We start from the raw sequence: 24626 nt of genomic DNA, 5'->3' as shown, positions 1-24626 counted from the left end.
CTCCTGAGCAGGAACTAAATCTGCTGAAAGGATGGAAGTATTTCAGAAGAATGAAATATGTTTTGAACCCAGTAAGAGTGATGGTTTTAACAGTCTGTTGTAGAATCAGAACAGTTAAAATGCTGTTGGTGATGAAAAGACAGTTAAGTGGATACTAGTATTACAATAATATTGCGATCAGCATAGATAAAACTAGAATGCTAATACTCATCTCACTACATGCATGATTCTCAAATCAGTGGCTTAAATAAGCAAGATATCCCTACAAAGACTTAGGCAGTTTCTGTGCTACAAGAGTCAAATTATTTGGCAAAAATAAGCTATTGTGGATGCATGTGCCTTACTTACATATGTGCTGCCAATTTCTGCTTCAGGTTGCTAGACTGTGAAAGGAAAGAGTTAAAATTCAGTTATATTTCAGTGTTTCATATTATGCAATGTTAAAGTGCTCTTACAAATCAGCCAAAAATACTTAGCACACCCACATAAGTTAAACCAAATAAATCCTTAGAAAACCGTAACTGCATTCTTTTTTTTTTTTTTGCATTGCACAGATACCAGTTTCAGCATCTTTTTTCTTTAAAGCTATCCTCCTCGCTCTACCACCATTTAATGATAAAACCAGAGATTTTTATAAGCAAAGGCAGAAGCGTTACAGTTCTTTAAAAGAAGACAGGGGAAGGAATCACACAAAACATGAGCTTTTCAATTTAAATGCAGTTGGTGTGGGGGTCTCATGGGTTCTTATACTACAGAGACTAAACTCATCTGCTCTGCAAACACTGGAGCCAAGTCGGTGTTACCTAAATTGGAGGAGTTTTTTTCAGGCAGGAGAGAGTTTTTAGAATACCTTGAACAGCCTCAATTGTTTAAGATCTTTGCTTGTAAGGTCTTTCAAAATCTGTGCGTTCAGGTTGGGCAAGAGGGAGCATTGGGTGACCCAAGGGGGCTTCAGAGCTTTACTCTTACTACTGCATAAACCAGTGCATCTCAGACTAAACTTTAAAAAATTCACAACCAACCAAACAAGAAAAGCACAAAACCATGATCCTGCTTTCTTAGGAATAAGTACTAGACACACTGAAAAAGAGGAGGCACATCTAAACAAAGAACTTGATGTTACACAAAGATTTTAAACAAAACTGGTAAGATGTCTTCAAGGTCAAGAAGCCTGAACTTTCACTTACTCCTTCAGTCTTGGATCCCTGCTCCTGTAAAGTCTTTTGCAGATCTTCAATCTGCTGCTGTAACTCCCCAATACGCTCTTCATTTAGCCTTTTAGGAAGAAAAAACAGTTATTACCCATATAAATAGATCATAACAGACAGATTGTTTCATGTCTGGATGGTAATTTTTTAGAAGGTCTACTCAGGGGGGCTTAAATCACAAAGAAATTGATTTCAAATGCTTTTAGTTTGACTTGAACTTCTGCTGAAACAAACACATAGCAGCTTTATTAAACATTTTGTAATGAAAGACCTAGGATCACTTTAAATTTTGAGAAAACTTAACTACCAAAAATTCCTATATCCTAGTAAACTGCTTTCAGCATTCATTAACCAATACAGAAATTCATACCATATCCCAGCGTTACAACATGATTAGTTTATAGTTCTAGAAATAGAGTTTACATCCATTCCTGGTCTACCAAGAATCACAGCTAAGAAGAGTGCCCTATAAGCAACACCTTCCTCACCGTACCCTACACATGGATCTACCACATTTTACAACACCACATTTAAGCTACTTCCTTTTCTTGGTTGATTCATAACCCTCCATTAATGATTACACTGGTGAAACAAAATGGATAACTGGCTTCCTGCACAGTCCTACGCTACAGATGCAAACACCAAGGCCACCCTGAAGGTCCAGAAATCACTTTTTGCTATGTTTTAAGATGCTGTTTCACCCATCACCTTTTCTCAGTTTCTAGTTCGTTCACTGTCCGATGCTTTTGCTCCAGCTGTTCCTGGAGCTCTGTAATACGTTCATTCTCTGATCCTTCCTGTTGTAATAGAAGCATCTTATTTTCATGCTGCAGCCGAATAAACATTTCTCTAAATCAAAACCAACAAAAAAGTCACTGTTAATTAAGAAAAAGGTGACTATTCCTGTTTCCTCCCTCAACCCTGAAGTCAGCAAAACAAGTTCTGCTTAAGCATATAATTGGGGTAACAATGCAATTTTTTATTTTATTGAATACATTTTTTTATTTTTATAAAAATTTTCAAACATCACAATAATTGTTAAGAGATATGAACAAAATTTTAAATTAAGTTACTCCAAACCCAGATTTTATTGTGCCTTTATGTTCCACTCTGTCACACTTCAAAAGTAACATTTGCTAGCTCTTAGCTGTTCTTAGTTGCGGTGTTATTTGTTTATTCTGTCTGCCAGTGGCAAGATAAGAATTGTTTCGCTCCTTAAAGAGGATGTTTCAAGCCAAATTTTATATACAGCAATCTGATATGCTTTTAAGAAAAACCACAAAAGTAATTATAGTATGGGGAAGTAGTTAATAACAGCTACATGGGATCCAGACAAGCATCAGGGAGGGAAAAAGAGAAGTAGGATACAGTCATGTTGCTAAAAATATTGAACTTTCACAGAGACAATATTATGCCCCACCCATGAAAACCACAAAACAACCTCAATCTTTTTGTCTTACCTATATTCCACCGGCAGAATTTCAGCAGCAAGATTCTCATGGCTTTTAACATGGGATGCACCTGAAATTGCATGGGAAGTTTAATGTAATTTAACAAACTTAAAGGAATCACTAATTTAAACCTAAATACCTCTGAAAATAAAGTAATACCTGTTAGAGTCAGGTGATCCTGCTGCATCTGTGAATACCGGAGCTCTTCATTTGTCTCTTTTAATGCATCACATTGTACTATCAGTCTCTAAGAAGATATATTTGAGGTGGAATTAAGTCATACTGCACCACTTTAAGATCAAACAACATTAATCAGGAATAGAACTGACACACACACACACAAAGATATGTTTTATATGTGTATACACACACACAAGGCTCTAAACTTCATTTTTATGGTAGCACTGCTTATGGGTAGGTTTTCCTCAAGCAGAGCATTTGAGAGATTTATTAGGTGTTCAAATTAGGTGCTCTCATTGAAGAGACTTACCTCTTTTTCTTTGATTAAAGCTTCATGTTTTTCTTCAAGGCGCTTCATTTCAAATGCTAGCTTATCAGCTCTTTTTGATTCTTCAGACAGTTTGTTATGAAGCTCCTGGACCTTTTCATAAAAAGACTATATTCAGCACATGAATGTTGCAAGATGTTACCTTTAAAAGCCATGTTAAGACCTTAACTCCTGCCCAGTTCAGCCAAAATAAACTGCTGGTCCTCCAAGCTTGGGGGAGGAGAGATGGGATGGGGGCCTGTGTGTTTAGGGGCTTTTTTTTTGTTGTTGTTGGGTTTTTTTGTTGTTGTTGTTTTTTTTTTTGTTGTTGTTGTTGTTTGTTTGTGGGGGTTTTTTTGTACTTGGTTTTGGTTTGTCTTTTTTTCTTTTTTCTTTTTTTTTTTTTTTTACTATGTAGCTCCCGCACCTCTTAATTATTACTGAAATAAGTGAAATTGAAATAAAACTTCTACAGTTTAAAATAAATTTCCATGAAGAAGTTAAGAATATTACATACAAGTGATCCCAGTAATAGCTGCACCACCTCTCCCAGGCACACAAATTACCTCAGTTACAGTAAAGAACAGCCTGCAAACCATGGACAACCAACTAGTTGAGAGGGCAAATACAGTTAGGCTTGCTGGTTTAATAAACATGGAAATCCAGAAAGTGAATGGCAGAGTACGAAGGAGTTTTCACGAATAAGAAATTCTAAGGGGACAATACAAGTTAAGCCCGTGGGCTGTTAAATTAAGCTGCTCATTTTTTTTCCACTGAAACATACCTAAATAAAACTATTTTAATTAAGACAACTATCTGAGGAAAAAGTAAAATCTTAAGTAAAGATGCAGCCTTACCTGTCTTTTGTAGGTTTCTAGTTGGGCACGTGCTGCATTTGCTTTCTTCAGCTCATCTTCCAGACTGACTGTATTGTGCATATACATCATGTTGGTTTCCTGCAGAGATTTGACTTGTCTGCGGAAGTCATTCAGATCCTGCAGCTTTTTACGATACACTTCAACGGTTGATTCCAGCTTACTTGCCTTGTCTGCAGTAGTCCTTAAAGTATAAACAGGAATTAGAAGAAAGAATATGTTTATTCAAAAGATTAAAATAGTCAAATTCTGCTTTCATGCATATTCAAGCTATTTTCAAAGAGAGATGCAACATGCTGAACAGCAGAGTTAAATCTTATTGCTTTATTTTCAAATGCATAATCAATGCAAAAGTTGCATTATGCAAAAATTGCTTATAAAAACTGAAATCACCACAAGGTTTAAGTGGGAGACAGTTATATGCCAGAAGTACAAGCAAGGGTTAATATTCCAAATATCTAAGGGATTTTGTGGGGTGCAATGTAAACGCACCACTACATCCTGTGTTAGATAGCCATCTAAAAGTACTGGTACCTGGTAAGGAAAAACACAGATGTTCTCATTGCGGGGTTATACATAATTAGAATGCAACTGCACTACAAAAATGATCATTAGCAAATATGACCCAGAATTACCAGATGATCATTAACAAAAATTTATATGGCAAGAAAACACTTGGATCATAAATATACAAATTAATTTTAATATCCGTGTTTAACATATGCCATCTCATATCAATAGAAGCTAGTACAAGAAAATCATGGAAGAAAATCTACAGTTAAGATTTGTTTCAGATGTTATTTAAGAACCACTATAAGTTAAACACCTGAAACCACTTTTCTTTATGTCTTTTATTCATACTGGTTTATGAATAGCAGACCTGCTTTTGCAATATGGTTTACTTTGGATGTTTCTTGGGTGGTCTGGTATTTAATTTAGTTTACACAAGCTGGAATGTTATGTTAAAGTCTCATTAAAGTTACTGTGCATTTCATCTTCATTTTGTTAATCACGTTGTTAAACTAAATGTAGCCTAGAATGCTGACACCAAAAGTAACGTCAGTTTAAGCTGCATAGATGCTTTTCTAAATCAGAAAAGACAGCCTCTTGCCAACATAAATGTCCCCTTAAATAAGAATTCCCCTTTCCCCCCTCCCCTCCCCAAAAAATTACTAATTCTTACAGAACTGCAAATTTCCAACCCACATGAAGAAGAATAATTTCTGTAGTCATTAATCCTGCTTCACAGAAAAATTTCACGTTGCTATTCTTATGCAAACAATAGCAGCTATGCCTGAAAGCTTGCACTCCATCTCTGTTTTGTCAGGGGCCCTTTCCCAACATTTATTTTAGATCTCATTCAGATAATATCTATCTGCAGAAGTAAAGCCTCAGAGAAAAATCTTGTTAAATACAAAGCCTTGGGTTTAGTCATTAAATCCTCCTAACATGTGAGGGGGGAGCACTCTCTATTACATACCTAAGAATATCATTTTCATCTTTCAGGGCTCTAGATTCTTCTGCCAAAGAGGTTAGTTCATTGTTTCTATGTTGCAGTTCAACCAATTGTTTTTCTAGGTCTTCACAATGGACACGATAATCATCTTTTGCAGCTTCAAGCCTACCAGATCAAAACCAGGAACTCTGTTAAGAACTCATAGTTATTACACATTTTTCATTTAGTGCTAAAACTACCAAAAAGAAATAATAAGACAAAGGAAACCTATTGATGTAAGTAGCCAGAAAAATGATACAGTAACCATGGAATGTTTTATTGTCTACTTGTTAAATCATAAAGGATCTTATACTGCAAATCTACTGTTATCGATATCAAGGGATCTCATGAAAAGCAATTTTTTTATCCCTGTAGGGATCACCAGGATAAAGACTAATACATAAAAGAAATCAGTGCAATAAAGAGATACAGTGGGTTTGGGGGGGGCTTGGGGGCTAGGGTTGTTTTGTTGTTGGATTGTTTTTTGTTTTTGTTTTTTTTTTTGTTTGTTTGTTTTTTGTTTTGTTTTTTTTGTTGTTTTTTGTTTACACAAAAATCATTTCAGCACTCATTTTCTGCCTTCCATTACCTTTTCCGAAGTATAACATTTTCTAGAACAAGTAACAGTTTCTTTCTCTTTTTAAAAAACTATCTTTAAAATCTTTAAAATACAGTACTATAAAGCTTTTCTATCAAAAGAATTTGAGATGGAAAATCCTGAAAGAGTACCAGAAAATCTCAGGATATATTTGACATGACAAGCAAGGAATTTTTGAGAAAAATCATTTCATACCTGAAGTTTTCTTCTTGCAGTTGTTCCAGCTGCAACTGTGCATGAAAATACTTTTTTGCAACCACAGTATTTGGATCATCAAGAGTGTCATCTAATTGCTCTAGCCTGTCATTCATAATCTCATTTTCTGACATCAAGCTGTTTTTTTCATCCTGGAGGGCAGCCACCTAGTGCAGATAAAACAGTATCAACACTGTAAGACCTGTCCAGCTGGAAAGAACTACAGCAAGACAGCAGTACGTCAGCAAATTAGTTTATGAGAAAGGTTGAGTGTATAGAAATTTTAGAATGTAATTTACATAGCATACTTGAGCATACAGATGCTTTAGTGTATGACAGTTATGAAGCACTAAAGTCCCTCTATAAAAAGGCAAATTTTTGTAACTGAAACCATGGTAAAGGCAGACAGTGTGATATGGAGAGAAACTGGTACTTTCATTAAAAGGGATACCATGGACATCGTACAAAAAACTTTATGTATTGGTGTAAAGGTACTCTCCATCTTGCTTATACTTAACAATAAAAAGCAGGATGGCACTGGCTAGCACACTAACACAATACTGCCGTGCGCTCAGCAGTGAATGGTTGCGCAAGAAGCCGTTTCAGGTGCCATAAGCTAGTAAGCACACACGCAAAAGAAAAAACCTAGACAGCTTCATATAGAGCATGCATTTTTTTGCAACAATCAAACAAGTTTGATATTGAAAGTGTTCACAGCTAAGCAAATGAGAATACAACACTTCATTGAAACAGTAAGTATATTAACAGCCATAAAATGGGGAAGGATTAAGAGGATAGAACCTTTAAAGTTTTTCTACTGAAAGCTGTTGTGTTAATTTTAATATCCTGTCAAACATAAGAGCATGTAACATGTGTTAGTTAACTGGCGTTTAAACAGGGACAATATGCTTTTTGGGTTATGTTTTCCTGAATCATAAAGAAAACCTACCTTTCTTATACTCTTGGAAAATATCAAGGAAGACTGAGACCTTACAAGTGAATTTATTAAGAATTAGTTTAAATGAGAAGCGTCAGTCAATATTATGGCTTCAAATAAATAAAATTAAAAAAAAAAAACATATCATGGTGACATTATTAAACATCAGATACAACCTAGAGTATGCAATATTAAGAAACAGTTTGTGATCACAATTTAAAAGTCTATCAGACAAACTGATGCATGAAACAAAACAGTAATTAATGTCCCACTTCATTAGGTGCTGGCTTTTCTAAGTTCACTCCTTTTCACATACCAGATGTCACTTTACTATATGCATGCACACAGAGCACCTGCACCTGTGAGTAGAGCGCAAATTGAAGCCTTGCTCAGCATAATACTTCCTGTTCAGGGTTCAGCCACTCCTTAAACATGCACAACATTCACACTTTTAGAATAATGTTAAAAGAATACCCATTTCAGACTTTTAAAACAAAACCAAAAAACTATCACACAACTCAGAGCAAGTTCTTCATCTTTCCTCAGTTCCTTTCTGAAAGCTTTCTCTTCTTCTTTTCTATGTCAGCATAACAGAAGTGGCGTCTAAGTCAACACAAATTATGAAGAGATATTTTAAAAACATATCACAGTATTAAAGAGTTACGGTGTCATTCACTCATGTGTTTATTCTCAGCAGTACCTTTCCCTCAAACACCTTCATGCCTTCACCTGGCCCACACTATGTTATGAGCAACTGGCCTTGTGAAACCCATCAATAATTGAGAAAACTGAAAAGAGAAGTTTGTGAGAGACAGGAGAAAGCTTGGGACTGCTCCAGTGAGACATACCAAGTCTCCCAATGGAAGCAAAAAGTGCAATTAAACTGTTATCCCAGAACCTCCAGAAGCAAGAGCTTTTGAACAGTGGACACATTTTTTGAAGTTTAATAATTGTAATCTGCGAGTTCAGCTGTCAAATCAATCCTCTTGAAGATTTAAAAGAAATATTTTTCTCCTGCAGATTCTGCTCACAAGCATTTTTAGATCTCTGTTTTCACTAGGAAGCCTTACTACTGCCTCAAGTAAAAAGGAAACGAAATATCAATTCTATTCTAACAACAGCTTCCTGGGCATGACAATTAGCTACGAGCAACTTAATTTTTATATATATATATATATGTATATATATATGTATAAGGTATTCTACTTTTTCAGTCATCATTACCTCATTACATCATTTACAGCATAGCACTCTGGATCCTTTAAGCAGATGCCACCCAAACATTCTTTTTGTACAGAAGCAAATCTGATATAAACTGCCTTAGCAGACAAACCTCTTTCTATTCTCTGATTATAGTGCCATAAAAGAGAAATAGAGGAATCAGATTTAGGGTTAACAAATGAATTATTTCTCTTTTTCCTTTTAAAAGTTTATTGAAATGCAAGTTCCTGTTTATTGTTTTGAAGTCCTCTCTCCTTTTTCTAAAGAGTGACTCGATTAACTTATACATCCATTCAAAACAAAAGTAGGCCTATTATCAGTGTGGTTTGAAAACGTCAGCAATGACCTATTAGTTTCCATTATTTTTATTTCCTGAAATATCCTCCATGTTGCAACTGTGTAGTAGAAAGTTAATTTTAGATAAACTTCAAATTTTAGTCTTTCATCAACTCCTACTGAAAATAGCATCATTAAATCTAATGACTGATTATTACATGAACTCGATTTCTTGGACACAGTTCAAAAGACTAGAGGAAGCAGTGACTAAAAACTAAATGGGCATTTTTTAAAGCCATGATAACATTGTTTTGTTGGCTACCTACTACTAAGGGTAAACAAAGCTAGCAGACCAAACCATGTTCAACTTAACAGTTGGCACAGGACCTCAGCTCTCAGCTTACACTTCCATCAGAAAACTAGTTCCAGTAGTTGCATTTTGGAGTACAGTATGATTGCTTTTTCCCCCACAGCTAGGAATTCTCATAGAATCTTAAATAAATACAAAAGTCACTTTGCCCTTCAGAATTTCTGTATCTTAAAAAGCAGCACCACTACATATTAAAGAAATAACTGACTTGCTGTTTCTTACCTGTAAATCTAGCTCTTGACATCTTTGTGCCAACTCTTCTTTTTCTGCTAGTGCTTCCTGAAGATCTTCCAAAGCTTTTTTAAGCTTTTAAAAAAATAAGACAGTCAATCATTCTGGCCCATATCCAAAGTACTCACAGTTCTAGCTTCCAAAATGTCTCAATTACTTACACCTATTGTTTAAGAAGGATACTAGGTGCATATTGACACAGAAACCTATATATACACTGTTAGATCAGGATCTCTGTTAATTTCACTTTCATTTCAAATGAGTACCACATGCAACACAAACTATTGAAACTCAAAGTTATATCCAGATTCAACACAACTCAGGCTAAAAGGATAATAAAACCAAACACAGGAACATTCATGATGTCACAATTTCAAAATTGGTTCCCATTAAATCAAACGCCCTTAGTCTCAGAACACAAATAGTGATGCCCCTTTATGGGCAGATAGTTTTAAAGACAACTTCATTTTATGCGCAACACCTTGTAGCGTTCAGGCTATCAAGAATTTTGATGACCCTTTCAAAATAACCTGAATTGTTTAGCCTGACATGATTGAACCTTGAGGCATGCTTAGCTCTTCTTGCAATCTATGTTTGTGCTGGCCAGTTTTATCCCTTCCAGGAAGATGACACAGCAGTCACTGCATTTTTTTTTTTTTTTAAAGAAGCTATAAAATAGCATATAACTTTTCACTTAATTATCACTGAAAAATAGCATTAGCTTATTGTATATTTTCTGCCTACATCAGTATGTTGTTCTGCCCTTTGTGAACCAGTATGGTTTAATCACATCAGCTCCAAATGGAAAACAGGCCAAGCACTTTGTGCAGACAGAAGCCAATAGTGAAATTCACTGCTGAGGTTATTTTATTTTAACTTTTAGAATTGGAGAGGAAGAGCATCACTCCTCTTCATTTAAGGGGTGGCAAGATACCAACTTATTGTTCAGGCTTCAACTACAACAGCAACAAATATCAGGCCGTTACCTGCTCTTCCACTTCACTTGATGCATCGCTTGTGGAAGGACCGGTTATTTCCTTGCTCATGAGCTACAGAAAGAGGCCACAGGAAAAGAAGCTTAAATTAGAGGTTACATATCTGTAAATTCACTGTCCACTGAGTACCAGTTGTATTTTCCACCATGTGTTTCATCCCTTCAATATAGCAAAACAGATTAATAACAATTAAAAAAAACACCTCATGGCTGGTAAAGGATTTAAAGAAATCCAGGGTAAGATGACTTTTTTTTTACCTCTCCCCTCCCCAAATTAACCAAGTTAGCAGTAACATCTTAATGGATGAACCTGATCTCCTGAAGTTATTGCTACCCCTAGACAAATTAAAATGGAGTAAACCAGAAGATGGGATTTCACTTAATTTAACAGTTATCACACTTTGTCACACTAATTGCCATTAAGCAAACAATGGGAACATTAACATAGCTCTCACTGATCTCCAGTAAAAAGATGTACACAGTATGTTTGTCAACAATTATAGGGCTTTACTTCTTTCTCAAGAATTACAGTATTATGTCTAGACCTTCTTCGGAAAGTAAGTTTGATTAGTTAGAATACAACAAACAAGACATTTATGGATTTATTTCTCCCAATAGGACACTGATAGCTTTAAAGACTACACAGTCAATTTAAATTTAAGTTTTAAAGTCTATTACAGCTCCACTGTTACCTTGATGAGGGTGCAATTACACATTACATCTTCTTATAAGTCAGCACTTAGTACACATTACACCTTCTTATAAGTCAGCACTTAGTTTTTGCACCCCTCCACATTCTGCTTCCCTGTCCTGAAGCTCACAGATGTGACTGTAGAGCTATGCTGTGAGCTGAATCACTAAAATGATGCAACTAAGAACAAATTAAGATAGCAAGGCGAGCACACCATGACAAGAGTAGAAGAGATGCAGCTGGGAGTTTGTAAATCAGACACTGGAATGCTCTGTCAGAACAGTGTAGCCTCACAAACAGTTACAATCAGTTTGAGTCCAAGACTACAGCACTGTGACAGAAATTTCAGAACCTGACTCCAGTTTAATCAGCAGTTGGCAACTAGATACATTTCTCATGTGAAATAAGAAATCTTAAACATTTATTGTCTCCACAAGTTCTATGTTTGGGCATATTAGACTAAAATCGAAACCCCTTGGTTGGGGTCTGAGGCCTCTTGGAACATAATTTTGCTCTTTCCTGCCTTTGCTTGGGTGAAAGAATTCACAAAGATCACCAAATGGATATCCAGACTTACCAGCTGACAGCATTAGTCTATGAATTACTACTTACCTCTTGAATGGCAGTCATGACAACATGTTGAACAGACTCTTCAAGGGTCATGATATTTTGTATGTGTTCTGTGAAAAAGAATTTTTAGTGATGCATGACAATATTCATCTTAATGGCTTAAGTAACATGACATCACATTTGCAGAATGATCCAGAAGAAACTATCCTGTATAAAGTGTCTTTGAAACAGGTAGTGTTCTTTTTGTACAGAGCACTACCATTAACTAACAACATTATTATCCAGTAATATGGCAGATAAGCATAAGACATTATTATCTTTCAAGAGAATAAATTTATGCTATGTGTAATAGAGCAGAAGATTAAGACATCTGTATTTACATGGTTCTTTTTTCATATATACATCTACTTATGTAGATACATAAGCTTTTCCAAAAAGTCACCAAGTTCATAAATAAAGCAACCGAGTTCATAAATAAAGCTTAATAGAAAAAAGTAATTGCTAGCATCTTCATACCCAGTGCAGCCTGATGGTTTACTTCCCAAACACAATTTGATGCAGTCATTTCAGACTACTTTGGAATTTCACCTATTCTACTAATCCAATCCTGCTGAGGATTCCTTGGCGATCAGAGCACTGAGCATTAGCTCTAGTAAGGGGAGAAAAAACTCAACTAATTCAGTCTTACGCCTCTGCATACAAACCAAAGGCAGTTTCTAATACAAGGTTTTATTTTAATTTGCTTGATTTGCATTTGAGTAGTAAAGGTCTTGGTACGTATTTTAACAGATATGAATAATCAACATAAACTTCAGACTATAGTTTTAAACCTACACTGTGCAAAGTTTGAGTTTTATTCACAGAAGTTTCCCATAGATTTTCCACTTTTAAAGTGAACTCCAGTTTCAGAACAGGCATGCAACATATTAGTAATAGAGACTTTTTCATGTGTAAGAAAGAAAAGTTTTTACATCTCTTCCACCAATCACCTGAGGCAGTCTGCTGTTTGTTGGACAGATTAAGGTAGTGCGTACCTTGTTTCCTTTCACAGTTGACTGCACAACCTAAAATAAGCTGCAGAAGCCTGCCTAGCTCAGTGGGATCCGAGTTCTCAGATATCCGGTTCAAGTCTGGAATAAGCTCCTCTGAAATCTGCTGACCCAAGAACTGAAAAAAAGTTAAGAGAGAAAGCAGACTCCTACTTTTGTATAAGAAAATCTGGTATCATGTAAGAAATCTGGACTTGGTAAGCCATCCAGAGAAAATGGTCTACTGATAATGTTGCTGTAAAACTTACAGAGGGGAAAGATTTTAAACTTTAAATGTGGAGCTACATACTAAAAATATTGGCTTATCAGAGAGTACATAAATACCAGTATCATATTAGGAAGTCTAAAGAGGTTTAGATAAAGCAGATGTTCTTAACTGATTTGTTACAGGGCTTCTCACATGAAACTCAGATGTCAAACATAGGGCCCCTCTCGCACCACCAAGGACCATTCCAAATCTGTCTCCACCCTTCAGTGTGGATGTGTCTTTGGGGGAAGGGGCACTCAATCCACTGCTAGTCAATGACCTTTACCATACTTGGCACCTCAGATTTTTCTTTGAATAGGACTAAATTTAATCTGAAGTAGACAGCATTAAAAAATATATGCAAAACACCTAGCAATTATTTAGTGCAATTAAGTTACGCACTTTGGTAAGAGTTTTATAAACTACTACTGACAAAACCACAACCTCTTAAAGTCTATTAACTGTGGGTTTAGTTAACCGACCACTTATACAAGAAAAAGCAACAAAAATAAGTTCTTGGGCTAGACCTCAAATATGAGAGAATTAATTTCTTCTACCAACATAGCAAAAAAAGGAATTAAAAATGCTTCCAAATTCACTTTCTCCCCAATTCTTAGAAAAAGCTGCTCATATCCCTAAAGAAGTTCTATTTCTGGGCTTGCCAGAAAGCCTCAGTCCTGGCAACGCAGAAGGGCTTGGCACTCAGTATCACAACTAAATCCAGATGAGACCATAAGATGATCTGGCAAGCTTTTCTATACCATACCCATTACCGGACTGTAATCAAGCTCCACACAAAATTCAGCAATTCTTTTTTCTAATCTCAGAATACAGCACCCTTTCACACCTAACATACTCATTCTGCATGAGAGAACAAACTGTAATCCTTACTATGCCCAGGAGGATTCGTAGCTTATCTCCCAGCTTCCAAGCAACTATCATAAAACCTAAACTAGGGTTGCCAAATCTATTCTGTTGTGTACAAAAGGATTAAAACTTCACTAGACAAGAGCAGATATGAATGCACACAGAAAGTCAACAGGATTCTGCAGCTCAGTCCTTACGACGTTCACCTGGGCAATGACAGACATTGTTTCCAGATTACACTCCAATGGTTTTATCTAAAATACACCTGCTCAAATTAATTTTGTATTCACTCAGACCTCCCACTCAACCAGATAATTATCATATGCTTTCTACCAAAAAGTCCTTAAAATAAATTACTTTGCCAAGAAAAAAAAAAAACAACCTAGGTGAAGGAGGACAATGGACAATAATCATAATCTTTAATTATTAAAACAACAAAAAATTGCTGCTTTTTCCATACCTCATGATAGTAGTCCATAATTCCTTGCAGTATCTTCTTCAGATTACTGGACTAATTGTTGTACATGAAAGATAAGGTTATAGGCTTTTATTAAAATTTTTAATTTTGCTGAAATTAAATAATAATTTATTTTAAAATGTTTACATACTAGCTCTACAAGAGAACCCTACAGTGACAGTGGAAGAGAAATATCACAAGGAAAAATCTCCATGCAACAATACTGGAAAACACTTGAACTATCAGCAGACAGTTGAAGTTCATTTAAATTAGCCTAAAAAAGTCTGAGCTTAACTCTGTAGTTTTTGGACAGCTATACATTCTCAGGACAGACACACTATCCAACCCCACTAACTCGCGTTTTTGAATACCTTTATTCTCCAGTTGTCACCAACATCATCTTTAATGCGATTTAGCCAAGATGCATCAAACCAAGCAACGTCTCTGAAACAAAATTAAATTACAAAACATCAATAAGCACAGACTTAAATAAATAAGATACCATATTCCTAGTACTGAATCATCAGATGTTTGACTACAGTGCCTAATGAGGCATGAATTCCTGGAGACTGCAAGTTATGCCTATGCCACAGGAAATTCCCATCCTGCTGGCTGCATTAAGATACCGCCTTCTGGGGCAGGAAGAATTTCCATCCATGCTCGAGCTAGCTACAGCTAGGAACACAAGGATGTGAAGGCCTCTGTCATGCTGAATTTTTATACCTGACAAAGTGATCGTAATAACGTAAAGAAACATCCTCTTTGGACTACTGCTGACGTTTTTTGTACATTTGGATTTTCCAATATTCACTACAATTTCTGAAAGGCACTTACAAAGAAAAAAACACCACATTTTAAACTACTGGCATTTCATAATTTTTCTACATCTTCGGTTCCCCTGGGCAGAAGTAAATTCACTTTGCAGGCATAAATAAGGATGAGTTGCTGAGGGGGTGTTTTACACACACTCTGCTGCCGAACAATACAATCACAGCATATCTAACAATATCTTAACTTTTACACTGTCCTGTTTATTCACCAGTGTCCTGGTTTCCGCTGGGGTAGAGTTAATTTTCTTCCTATTAGCTGGCATACTGTTGTGTTTTGGATTTAGTATAAGAATAAAGTTGATAACACACAGGTATTTTTAGATGTTGCTAAGCAGTGTTTATACCAAGGTCAAGGATTTTTCAGCTTCTCATGCCCTGACAGCAAAAATGCTGGAGGGGATGCAGCTAGGACAGCTGACCCAAAGTGGCCAGGGGAATATTCCATACCACTTGACATCCCACCTGGTATATAAAGCAGGGGGAGTTGGCTAGGAGGGGTGAATCACTGCTCAGGGACTGGTTCAGCATCTGTCAGCAGATGGTGAACAATCACATTGTGCATCACTTGTATGCTTTGGGGTTTATTTCACTCTTTTTGTTCTCTTCCTTTTCATTGCTATTATTGTATTTTATTTTTATTTCAATTATTAAACTGTTCTTATCCCAACCCATGAGTTTTATTTGTTTTGAATTCTCCTTCCCCATTCCACCCGGGAGGAGGGAGTAAGCGAGCAGCTGAGTGGTGTTTAGTTGCTGGCTGGGATTAAACCACAACTACTGGTCTCAAAGCACCTAATGAAAGACAATTATTATCATCTCCACTTGCATATCAACCAACTTGGTTGTAAAGAAGTTTGCCCAAAGCCTCTGGCAGCCTAGTACCACAAACACATGGGAAGCTACCCTCAGTGAATTTTCACTAAGCAATCCTAAATCACTTTTTGCCACATCCTAGGAAAAGGGCGAGCTCTGTCTTCACACAGCACACTTGAAATCTTTTCAAGCAGACAGGGGGGTTTCTGTGTTGATTTGTTTTGTTTTTTTGGTGATGGTGGTGGTGATGTAAGTAATTTCTTAGTAATCAAAAATATAGTTTGAGCAAGAGATGGCAATTCAGACTTCTCCTTTATTATCTGAGCCAACAACAACAATAAAATTGCAGTGATGACTTGTAGCATGATACTGTTTCAATAAAAGGCTCACGTTACAACCCTCTGAAGTAACTTCAAATTTCAAAACTAGTGTGTCACACCACCCAGTACCTTTTGTCATCACACCAGTAAAATAGGAATGACTGCTTTTGATTAACAAACTATTATTTTTTTAAATAAAATTGCCATTGAAGTTTCACAATTCTTTTTTCCCAAACAACTGGTAAATTATCGTTTAAATCCTAGAACTTAAATCTGAATTAATTGAGCAATCCCAAGAGGAAGAGAGCACAAAGACGTGCCTGTTGAACTTTTAGCTCCTCATTCCAAAAAGGAACATACTGCCTGAAGCACGGATACCCACGGAAACAATGTTGATGGGAAAAGTGAAAGAGATCGTATCATTCTCACCCAATTACCTTTAAGTATGAATGTAACAGTACAGTATTAGAATATCTCTTCATCACCTTCTCCATTCTATCACATTATTCTTCACCTGTTATATCATCCCCAAAACAATACAAAGGCATATTTTATCTTCTGCTATAAACTGTTCACTCTAAGTTTGTCTACTTTAAAAGCAACTATGTATGTCAAACAAAAACCTCAAGAAACTAAACACCTCTTGTTTGAACTTAAGTATCAACTTACATTTGGTGAAGCACCTGCGCCATGGCAACCCCATTAGCCAAGTCTTGAACATCTCTGCAAGGTGCAGCAGTATTGAACGTCTGCAACTAAAACAGGGAAAAACATTGTGTTTCTCACTCAGGAGACAGGATGACAGGAAATTAGTTACCATTTTCCTTTTCCTCTTCCCGGCATGAGCGTTTAGCAAAATGTCTTTCAACTTGAAGCAGCCGAAATTGTTTTTGAACTATGCAGGTTTTAAGCCAACCCAATTATCTCAATACTTGTGCCTACTGATTATAACTAGTAACTTAAAAAGATAGTACTACCACACCTCGCTTTTTCGTGCTAGTCCCTCTATTGTAAATCAGATGAGGAATACTAATTTGGGAAACTAAAGTCATATTTATTCATCCCTCAAATGCTTAGTTCTGGAAAGACAGCTATCTAAACAAAAAATGGCATCAGAACAAGGGGCAGAAGTTGGGAGGGGTGAACACAGAAATCCATTCTTTTACTACAAGCATTTAGTCATAGAAGTCATGACACCAGTACAGACCCCTGAAATTACTTCAAGTCCTGTGAACTGGCAATATATTTCCTTGCAATTCAGGAATTCCAAAACTACTCTGAAGATGTTTCTATTTAAATATGCAACTTCAAAATACAGCTATAAACCCAAGAAACTTTACCATAACATGAAGTTATACATCTTTTCCTGGTAATCATATTTTATTCATATATTATTGTTGGTAATTATATTTACTATATATACATATTTTCCTGTTATTTTTCAAGCATCACACTACCTAGTACTTAAACACAGGGCTGAACGCAGTTTTACTCAATCTACATATTTCTGCCTAAAGGTTAAGCAACGAAGTCCCAGTTTTCACAATTCTCATCTATTACAAAACCAAATTACAGATGGAAGCATTTTATAATAGATTGTCTATTCTATATGAATTGTTATATGCAATCTTTGTATTCTAACTGGTGCTTCCAGGCACAAGTACAATTAAAGTCCCTTTGTAGTAGGACTACACAGACAAGATGCAACTCTGATCCCAAAGAAAAAAATCTAATAGCTCAAGTGTTTTGCAGCTAGCTTCTCCAAAAGCAACTCAAATTACATTAATAACTTCAACACGTCTATATGCCTACAGAGCACTGCAATAAACACCCAGCAGACAGCTCTATACATAAGAACCCCATCATCAACCTGATGTATAATACTAGTTTATTACACATCCACAGACAGCTCCTCCGCTGCCCTACTAATTTCTGCCTGCAATTCTGACTGCTTCATGTATAAAGCCTTAAAACACTGAGGTACTCTAGTTCGCAGATCACTCCAGACTGTCAAAAGTGACTGCAAACTCTGCAAAATACTCCATCAGGCTCCAGGAATTTGTGTCTTTGAGAACCCCTGGAGCACAGACAGTACATTGCTACTTAACACTCCTCCATGAAGTTTTCTTCCATGAACTTGGCTGAGGCACTTTTTACAGCCCTGAAGTCAGCACCCAGACACTCCGCAGGATATCCGCTTTTGTCAGCACCTGTCACCCGCCAGCTTCACCTCATCTCCCCCACTTCTTGTGTGGATGGTGGACAGACTCTTCCCCCAGTTGCATTCTCCAGGAGCTCAAGTCTGTATTGACCTCTACCGTACCCGTCTCCTCCTACTGCATCCTTCCCAGGACCAACAGTCCTTATCTGTGCAGGCACTTCTCATACAGGAGCTCTTCCATACTTCCCATGAGGACAGTCATTTTTTCTCTTTTCTGGTTTTCCTGCATCTAAGATCTGTAGGATGGGATTACCTCAATGTTAAAAATCTTTCTCTGTTTTGGGTATCGTGTATTTTTTTGAAACTATCCCCAAGCTTATATCAAACACTTTGACAGAATTAGCTATTATAATTGCAACATTTTATTCCCCAAAAAACAATCAGCTTGGAACTAACTATTCTAGGTCAGAGAACTGTTTCCACACATCAGTTCATCACATAGTTACTCAGGAAAATAAGAGCTCATCAGCAACTCTTTTAAGCTCAGAAGCCTTCTTTACAATGATGAATAAAACAGAAAGGAGAAATTTTGCTGTTAATACTATTAAAAGATGTATATGTGGAATAGGATGGAAGCAGGAAGAGATCCTTATAATCTCTGTCCACTGCAAAAATTGACTTCTTAAGCTTACTATGTTTACAGTGCCCTAAATTATCTGTCCGTCTGTGAGAGGGGTTTCCCAAACATCCTGTGAAACATAAGGTTCTTCAGAGACCACTGCTGAATGACTTTGTCATGTGTGTTTGAGAAATGGGGCTACTTGGACTGCAGTGGCGAAAAAGCAGTTTTCCTTTGTGAGAATTTGAGGTAGCTACCATCCACTCTACATTTATAGAGTGACCGTATACTATGAATATTTGTTTTCTTGCTTCAAAAAAGAGTCTAATCAAGGCAAGAAGAGAAAAATATGCAGAGTAAGGCAGGTTTTTATTTGCTTTTCAATTAAAAAGAGTGGGGTTTAAATCCTGTATTACAAGTGTGAAGTCAGTAATCCCTCCTAGGTTACGTAAAAGATTAAGCAGAACACCACAAACTGAAGCAGCTGTGATTGACATCACTGGTTTCTAATACTATAGCAACCTTAATGCCAAGGCAAGAACGGGCACAGAAGCTTACAAGGTAAGACTAAGCACACCAGAACTCAGAGTTTTATGGCACAATATTGTGATGTTGCCACCTGGATATACTCCTTTGTAAACCAAACTGCTAACTACAAGTGCTACCATTTCGCCCAAGCCTGTTAGAGCACAGGTAACAAAGCCTTAGAAAACCCCGTGCCATGCAACACTGCTTTATTATGCCAGTACCTCCCAGAATAGAAACAGCTAATTAAAATTAAGCAAAAAGCAGGACGGAGAGTCTTAGTTTCTCCATGTATTTAAAAGTTATGTAAGTGCCTAGAGATTATATGAGAGTAGAACTATTAATTATAGGTCCTCCAAACCCCAAGCCAGCCCCATCATTTCCTCAGAACACATTTTTACTGTAGTTGCAAAACCAATGAAAGTAATAGGCCTGGGGAAGAGGTCGGTAGAAGCAGCCATAGACTTTAGGTCTGTAGCAGTAGTCAATTTTTTTCCCACATGTGGTAAATTTTACTAAATATAGCTCCAAGGACATGCTGCTACTCATGCTGAAAACCGTTTTGTGAATCCAGTTTAAATGCACCCTGACACTTGCTGCTACGAGAGAAGCCAGTATTTTTATCTCAGACATACAACCATTATGCTCACAATATACATCTGAAAATTTAGTTTTGTAGCATGTAACACTTAACACCTTTTTCTCTAGAGCTGCTGAAGGATATACCACCAGACAGTCACAGATGAAACAAGAGTGTTCACATTACCCATTAGAAATCAACCTATCCAACTCTTGCAAAGGTATGCCCTCAATTTCATCCGGATGATGTAGGGTTGAGGGTCTCCATTTTATACCCAGATTATCAAGTTACCCAAAGAGATTCTGAAGTAACAATAAACATTCCCATTCTTAATCCCAGAATATTAATAGAGTAATTCAGCCATTGGACAGAGTTAACATTACCAATGCTGCCAGTGCCAAACGGGTATATCTATTATATGGTACATCTTAACCAGAAAGCTTTTTCCACATCTAGTCTCTGGAGGCAAAGATAGAAGCAGCCTCAGAGCGGAACAGTACTGAAAGACATTCAACTAACTTTTTCTCCACTACAATAAAGAGAACACCTATTGTAGTGGCACCAACACAGAAGATTCTACTGCATCACTAGGCCTACTGCTGCTACTCTGACTGCTCCACTCCTAACCAAAGGTGGAAAATATTAAGGTTTACTTCACATACACTAACTAAAGTTTGTCTTTCTGACTTCGAAAATTGTTGCTGCAGCAGACTTGCGAGTTCAATCTTAAGAGATATTAAGTCTGTTTTCCTTGGAAACTCATATACTCCTATAATCTAATCTAACTTCATAATGTTTTTCCTGCAACATTTTCAAAACTTTAAATTCAATGACACTTGAGATGCAGAACCAATAGATATCTTTTATTCGAACTTTCTTTTTTCTCTGAATAACACATGTTTTCTAATATAGAAATTGCTAAAATAAACTTTTAAAAAACCCCACCAAGATCTGGCAGCAAAACAGAGAATCACAAGCATCTCTTCGCTGTATTAATGATTAAATAAACTGAGAAACCTTTAGAAGCACAGTTACAGAACCCGTTTCTCTTCAGATATACAGCACTTCATTCCCCCCCTATTATTCAGGCTGAAGTTCAAGTTGAAACAACGTCTGAAACATATTTTAGTGTTAACAATCGGTTTCTACTAAGTTGTAAACTAGGTCTGAGAAACAAGGTGTTAAATCTAAAAAGATGCATCTGGCAATGCATCTGCACTGTGTAGTACAGAAAACCTGAACACAGGGTGTTGAATGTGCATTTATATTAATGACATTACAGAAGGCTCTTGCAGTTTAAGGCTAGTTAAAAGGTCATTTAGCATACTCTTTAAGGTTCATAATGCAATTACAGATATACACTAAGAACACTAAAAATGAGAATTGGGCTTAAAATATTTTAAGCAGAAATTGTAAAAATTATAAAAGAGTTCAGCACAGCTGACAGAATTTTGAGACAGAGTTCAGGAATGCATTGATTTATTTTGTAATTGAATCATGATGGATTTATTCTTACCTGACTACCGAGAGGAAAATACAAAAATTAAAGAGCCCAGAAGAGAAAGAAAAGTATGCACAGATTAAATGACAGAAGATATTGAACTCCAGAGAGGTGAGCACAAGACAACTGAAATTCTAAGGACTAACAAAACATTGGAAGGACACAAGGTCACTAAAACGAAAATGGAGAGAGGAAAAGAAAAGAGGAAGTTGTTTTTCAGTGATTTATTGCAGCCTTTAACTCCTTAAGACTTCTGTATTATCATTTACAGAAAACAAAAGGAACATCATTTTCACCAGTTTCATTCCTGGCTCTCCACAATGTTACTAAAATACCTTCTTCTTCCCCTGATTTACCCTTCACATAGGCAAAACACCTGCTGTTTCTAGAGAAACCCTTCACACTAGGTAACTGTGGCCTTCCCTGCCAAGGTTTCATGCAAAACTTCTATTTATTAGAGTTGACTCTCACCAAAAATATTGCATTGGCAAGACCAGAATTACAGACAAGCTGAAGAAACTTGGAGAGAACAAGGGATAAAAAGAAAGCAAGCATGATGGATGAACTGAACAAATACGGTTGGACTTGGTGATCTTAAAGGTCTTTTCCAACCTAAGTGAGTCTAAATACGTGCTTCTTGCACTGGCAACACCAGACACTGAGGTGTGCCACGCCTGACTAATAAATGCTTTAACCCACTGAAAGCTGGAATGAAATGTTCTGAGGTTTCTGCGCCTGTCAATTCGAACTAACTGCATATACTTATTATTATGAATTACTGAGCAGATTCCACATTGAAGCCACTGCTGGAGAACTCCCTTGGCCTACAGGCTATTCAAACGACCGCTTGCACACTTCAAGGGTGTCTTCAAGAACATTTTACCGCTTGTAAAAACACTTGTTTCCCACGCAGGCCCCATTACCGCAGCCACACTCGTACCCAAACCCCGGCTTCTGCCCGCTCGCCGCCTGGGCGGCTCTCCCGCCCCTCCGAGCCCCCACGCAGCAGCCCGCACCCCCAGCCCGCCGCCGAGCACCGCCTCCCTCAGGCTCCGGCCGTCCCCCGGCAGGGCCAACAGGTGCCCTCGCACCGCTCCCGCCGCGGGTCTGAGGGGAAAAGCCCCTCTGCCCGCCGGGGAGGCCCCCCCACGCGCCACTCACCCACAGAATGAGGCTGTCACAGAGCAGCAGCTCCGCCGGCTTCGCCTCCATGGCGGCGGCCGCGCCCCCCCCCCCCCCGCCCCGCGCCACCCCGGGCGGCTGCGTAAACCCCCGATGGACCGAGCGCGCTGACGTGCCAAACCAGCCCCACCCCGCAACCCCGCGCCCGCCCAGCCCCTCAAGCGCCCGGAGTGGCAGCTCTTGTGGCCAATCACAGGGGAGGAGTGGTAGCTGTTCGCGCCAATCACGGGAGGTACTGCTGAGGGATGGGGGCGGGCTGTGCGGGGGCGGTTACCCTCAGAGGCTGCCGCGGCTCTGTGGGGCTTTTCGGCCGGGATTTGTGGGCAGAGCGGGAGGGAATCGGCGTGTCATCTATCCCCGGGGTGAAGCGTGGGCCGGGGAGTCCGTGGGTACAGCCCCTGCCGCGACCCCGCACCGGAGGCGCGGCGCCGTCCCGTCCCGACATGGCGGCCGTTGCCTCTTCCCGCCTTGGCGGGGCTGTCACAGCCGCTGCCACGGGCCGGGGACGGATGGGCCGTGGAGGTCCCGGGGTGAAGAGCTGCTGGCGTGGTTCAGCCTTACCTGCGCCTAAGTGTACCTGTACCAACCACAGATGTTGCTTTCAGAGCAGGATACGAAATTGCTTAAAAAATAGCATTGTTAAATGAGGCAAAAATATCAATTCCTTCCTTTGGGGAGGCAAAGGATGGAGAGCACTTAAGTATGAGGCTGATGAGTAACTCTTTGAACCCTTCTCCCAGAGGTGGGGCAGCATACCTCTGTCCAACAGCACTGGTGGGATTGAGAGGGGATATGCCACTTCAATCTCTTTAATTCTTTTTTTTTTTTTTTTTTCTTCTCAGCCCCTGAGGCTGTTGTTAGTACTACCCAAAATCCACCAGAGTCCAACATCTCACAGGTCAGTCTTAACCTCACCAGTAAGGGGGTGAAGGAGGCCTGAGAGCTCCCGGGGCCGCTGCTGACCTGCTCCTCCCCGGCCGGTCCCTCACCCACCCACAGTGTGTCTGGGACAACACAGCACAGCACCTCAAACACCACCAGACAGGCACCCTGCACTTTCTCTTCTTACATATTTCACTATGTGATACCTAAAATACAGGAGTACTTTTTTGTTTGACCTTTCTTGTTCCAGAAAAAAAAAACAACACCAAAATTCTTCCACTAGCTTTCCTCTACTATATTTGTTTCATAGGAAAACCTTACCTTATGTGATCAGATTTTGGGTATGACTGATTCAGGATCTTGTCTTCTATAACACCCTGCTTTTCACACTCCAAGAGAAAAGCCTAAGTACATGACACTAAGAAGATGTGATTACTCTGTCCCTCTGCTGTTTCAGCACAAGAACTTCACTTTTCAACCGTCTCTTTTGCTAGTTGATTTGAACTATTCTTTTTTGTTAGCCATTTATATTTTATGAAGATTCTTACATTGCATGTTGTTACTGGAATGTGCAGGATGGCATTAAACCAGTGTTTAGATCAGCATAAGAGTCAACTAACTTGAATAATAGCTGTTAGAGGCATTGTATGCTCTTCCTTTTTGGCTATTCTGCTTTAAGATACATGCTTTAATTTTCTGTTGCTGATTCTACTTTGACTCACAGAGATTAAAATTGTGGTGGATGTGAACAATATTTACGTGACTGTTTCCCCTCTTAGTGCTGTCCAGAATTGATAAAGGCTCAAGAGTGGACTGGGATTTCTGGAACCTCTTTGACTGTTTCCTTCACCAGAGGTTCTTAAAGAGAAGTGGTTGCCATGGAAGATTATCATAAGTCCTTATTAAAAACAGAATAAGGAATAAAAGGTTTTTACAGTAAAATCCCACAGAATTCTGTGCTAGGATTTGTACTGTTGAGCATGCTCTTTTTAGT

General features: G+C 38.1%; 1 protein-coding gene across 1 annotated transcript in view; it reads right to left on the bottom strand.

Annotated features, from left to right (window-relative positions):
- The window catches only part of HOOK1 (hook microtubule tethering protein 1), a 29424-nt gene extending 6572 nt beyond the window's left edge, over positions 1 to 22852 (bottom strand). The window contains exons 1-17 of the mRNA XM_042807444.1: positions 22730 to 22852; positions 16852 to 16937; positions 14591 to 14663; positions 14223 to 14273; positions 12634 to 12766; positions 11642 to 11709; positions 10331 to 10393; positions 9336 to 9419; positions 6310 to 6476; positions 5502 to 5642; positions 4004 to 4205; positions 3150 to 3260; positions 2819 to 2906; positions 2669 to 2729; positions 1917 to 2057; positions 1188 to 1275; positions 349 to 383 (exon numbers count right to left, since the gene is read on the bottom strand). Coding sequence (XP_042663378.1) covers positions 349 to 383; positions 1188 to 1275; positions 1917 to 2057; positions 2669 to 2729; positions 2819 to 2906; positions 3150 to 3260; positions 4004 to 4205; positions 5502 to 5642; positions 6310 to 6476; positions 9336 to 9419; positions 10331 to 10393; positions 11642 to 11709; positions 12634 to 12766; positions 14223 to 14273; positions 14591 to 14663; positions 16852 to 16937; positions 22730 to 22780 — 1643 coding nt within the window. The 5' untranslated portion in view covers positions 22781 to 22852. The remainder of the gene's footprint in view (positions 1 to 348; positions 384 to 1187; positions 1276 to 1916; positions 2058 to 2668; positions 2730 to 2818; positions 2907 to 3149; positions 3261 to 4003; positions 4206 to 5501; positions 5643 to 6309; positions 6477 to 9335; positions 9420 to 10330; positions 10394 to 11641; positions 11710 to 12633; positions 12767 to 14222; positions 14274 to 14590; positions 14664 to 16851; positions 16938 to 22729) is intronic.
- Between the last annotated feature and the right edge of the window lie 1774 nt (positions 22853 to 24626).

The sequence above is a fragment of the Tyto alba genome, unplaced genomic scaffold (genome assembly GCF_018691265.1).
Source record: "Tyto alba isolate M040663 unplaced genomic scaffold, T.alba_DEE_v4.0 Super-Scaffold_1000006, whole genome shotgun sequence".
Classification (NCBI taxonomy): domain Eukaryota; kingdom Metazoa; phylum Chordata; class Aves; order Strigiformes; family Tytonidae; genus Tyto; species Tyto alba.
The sequence above is the reverse complement of the archived record's forward strand: the minus strand, read 5'-3'. Positions and strand labels throughout refer to the sequence as shown.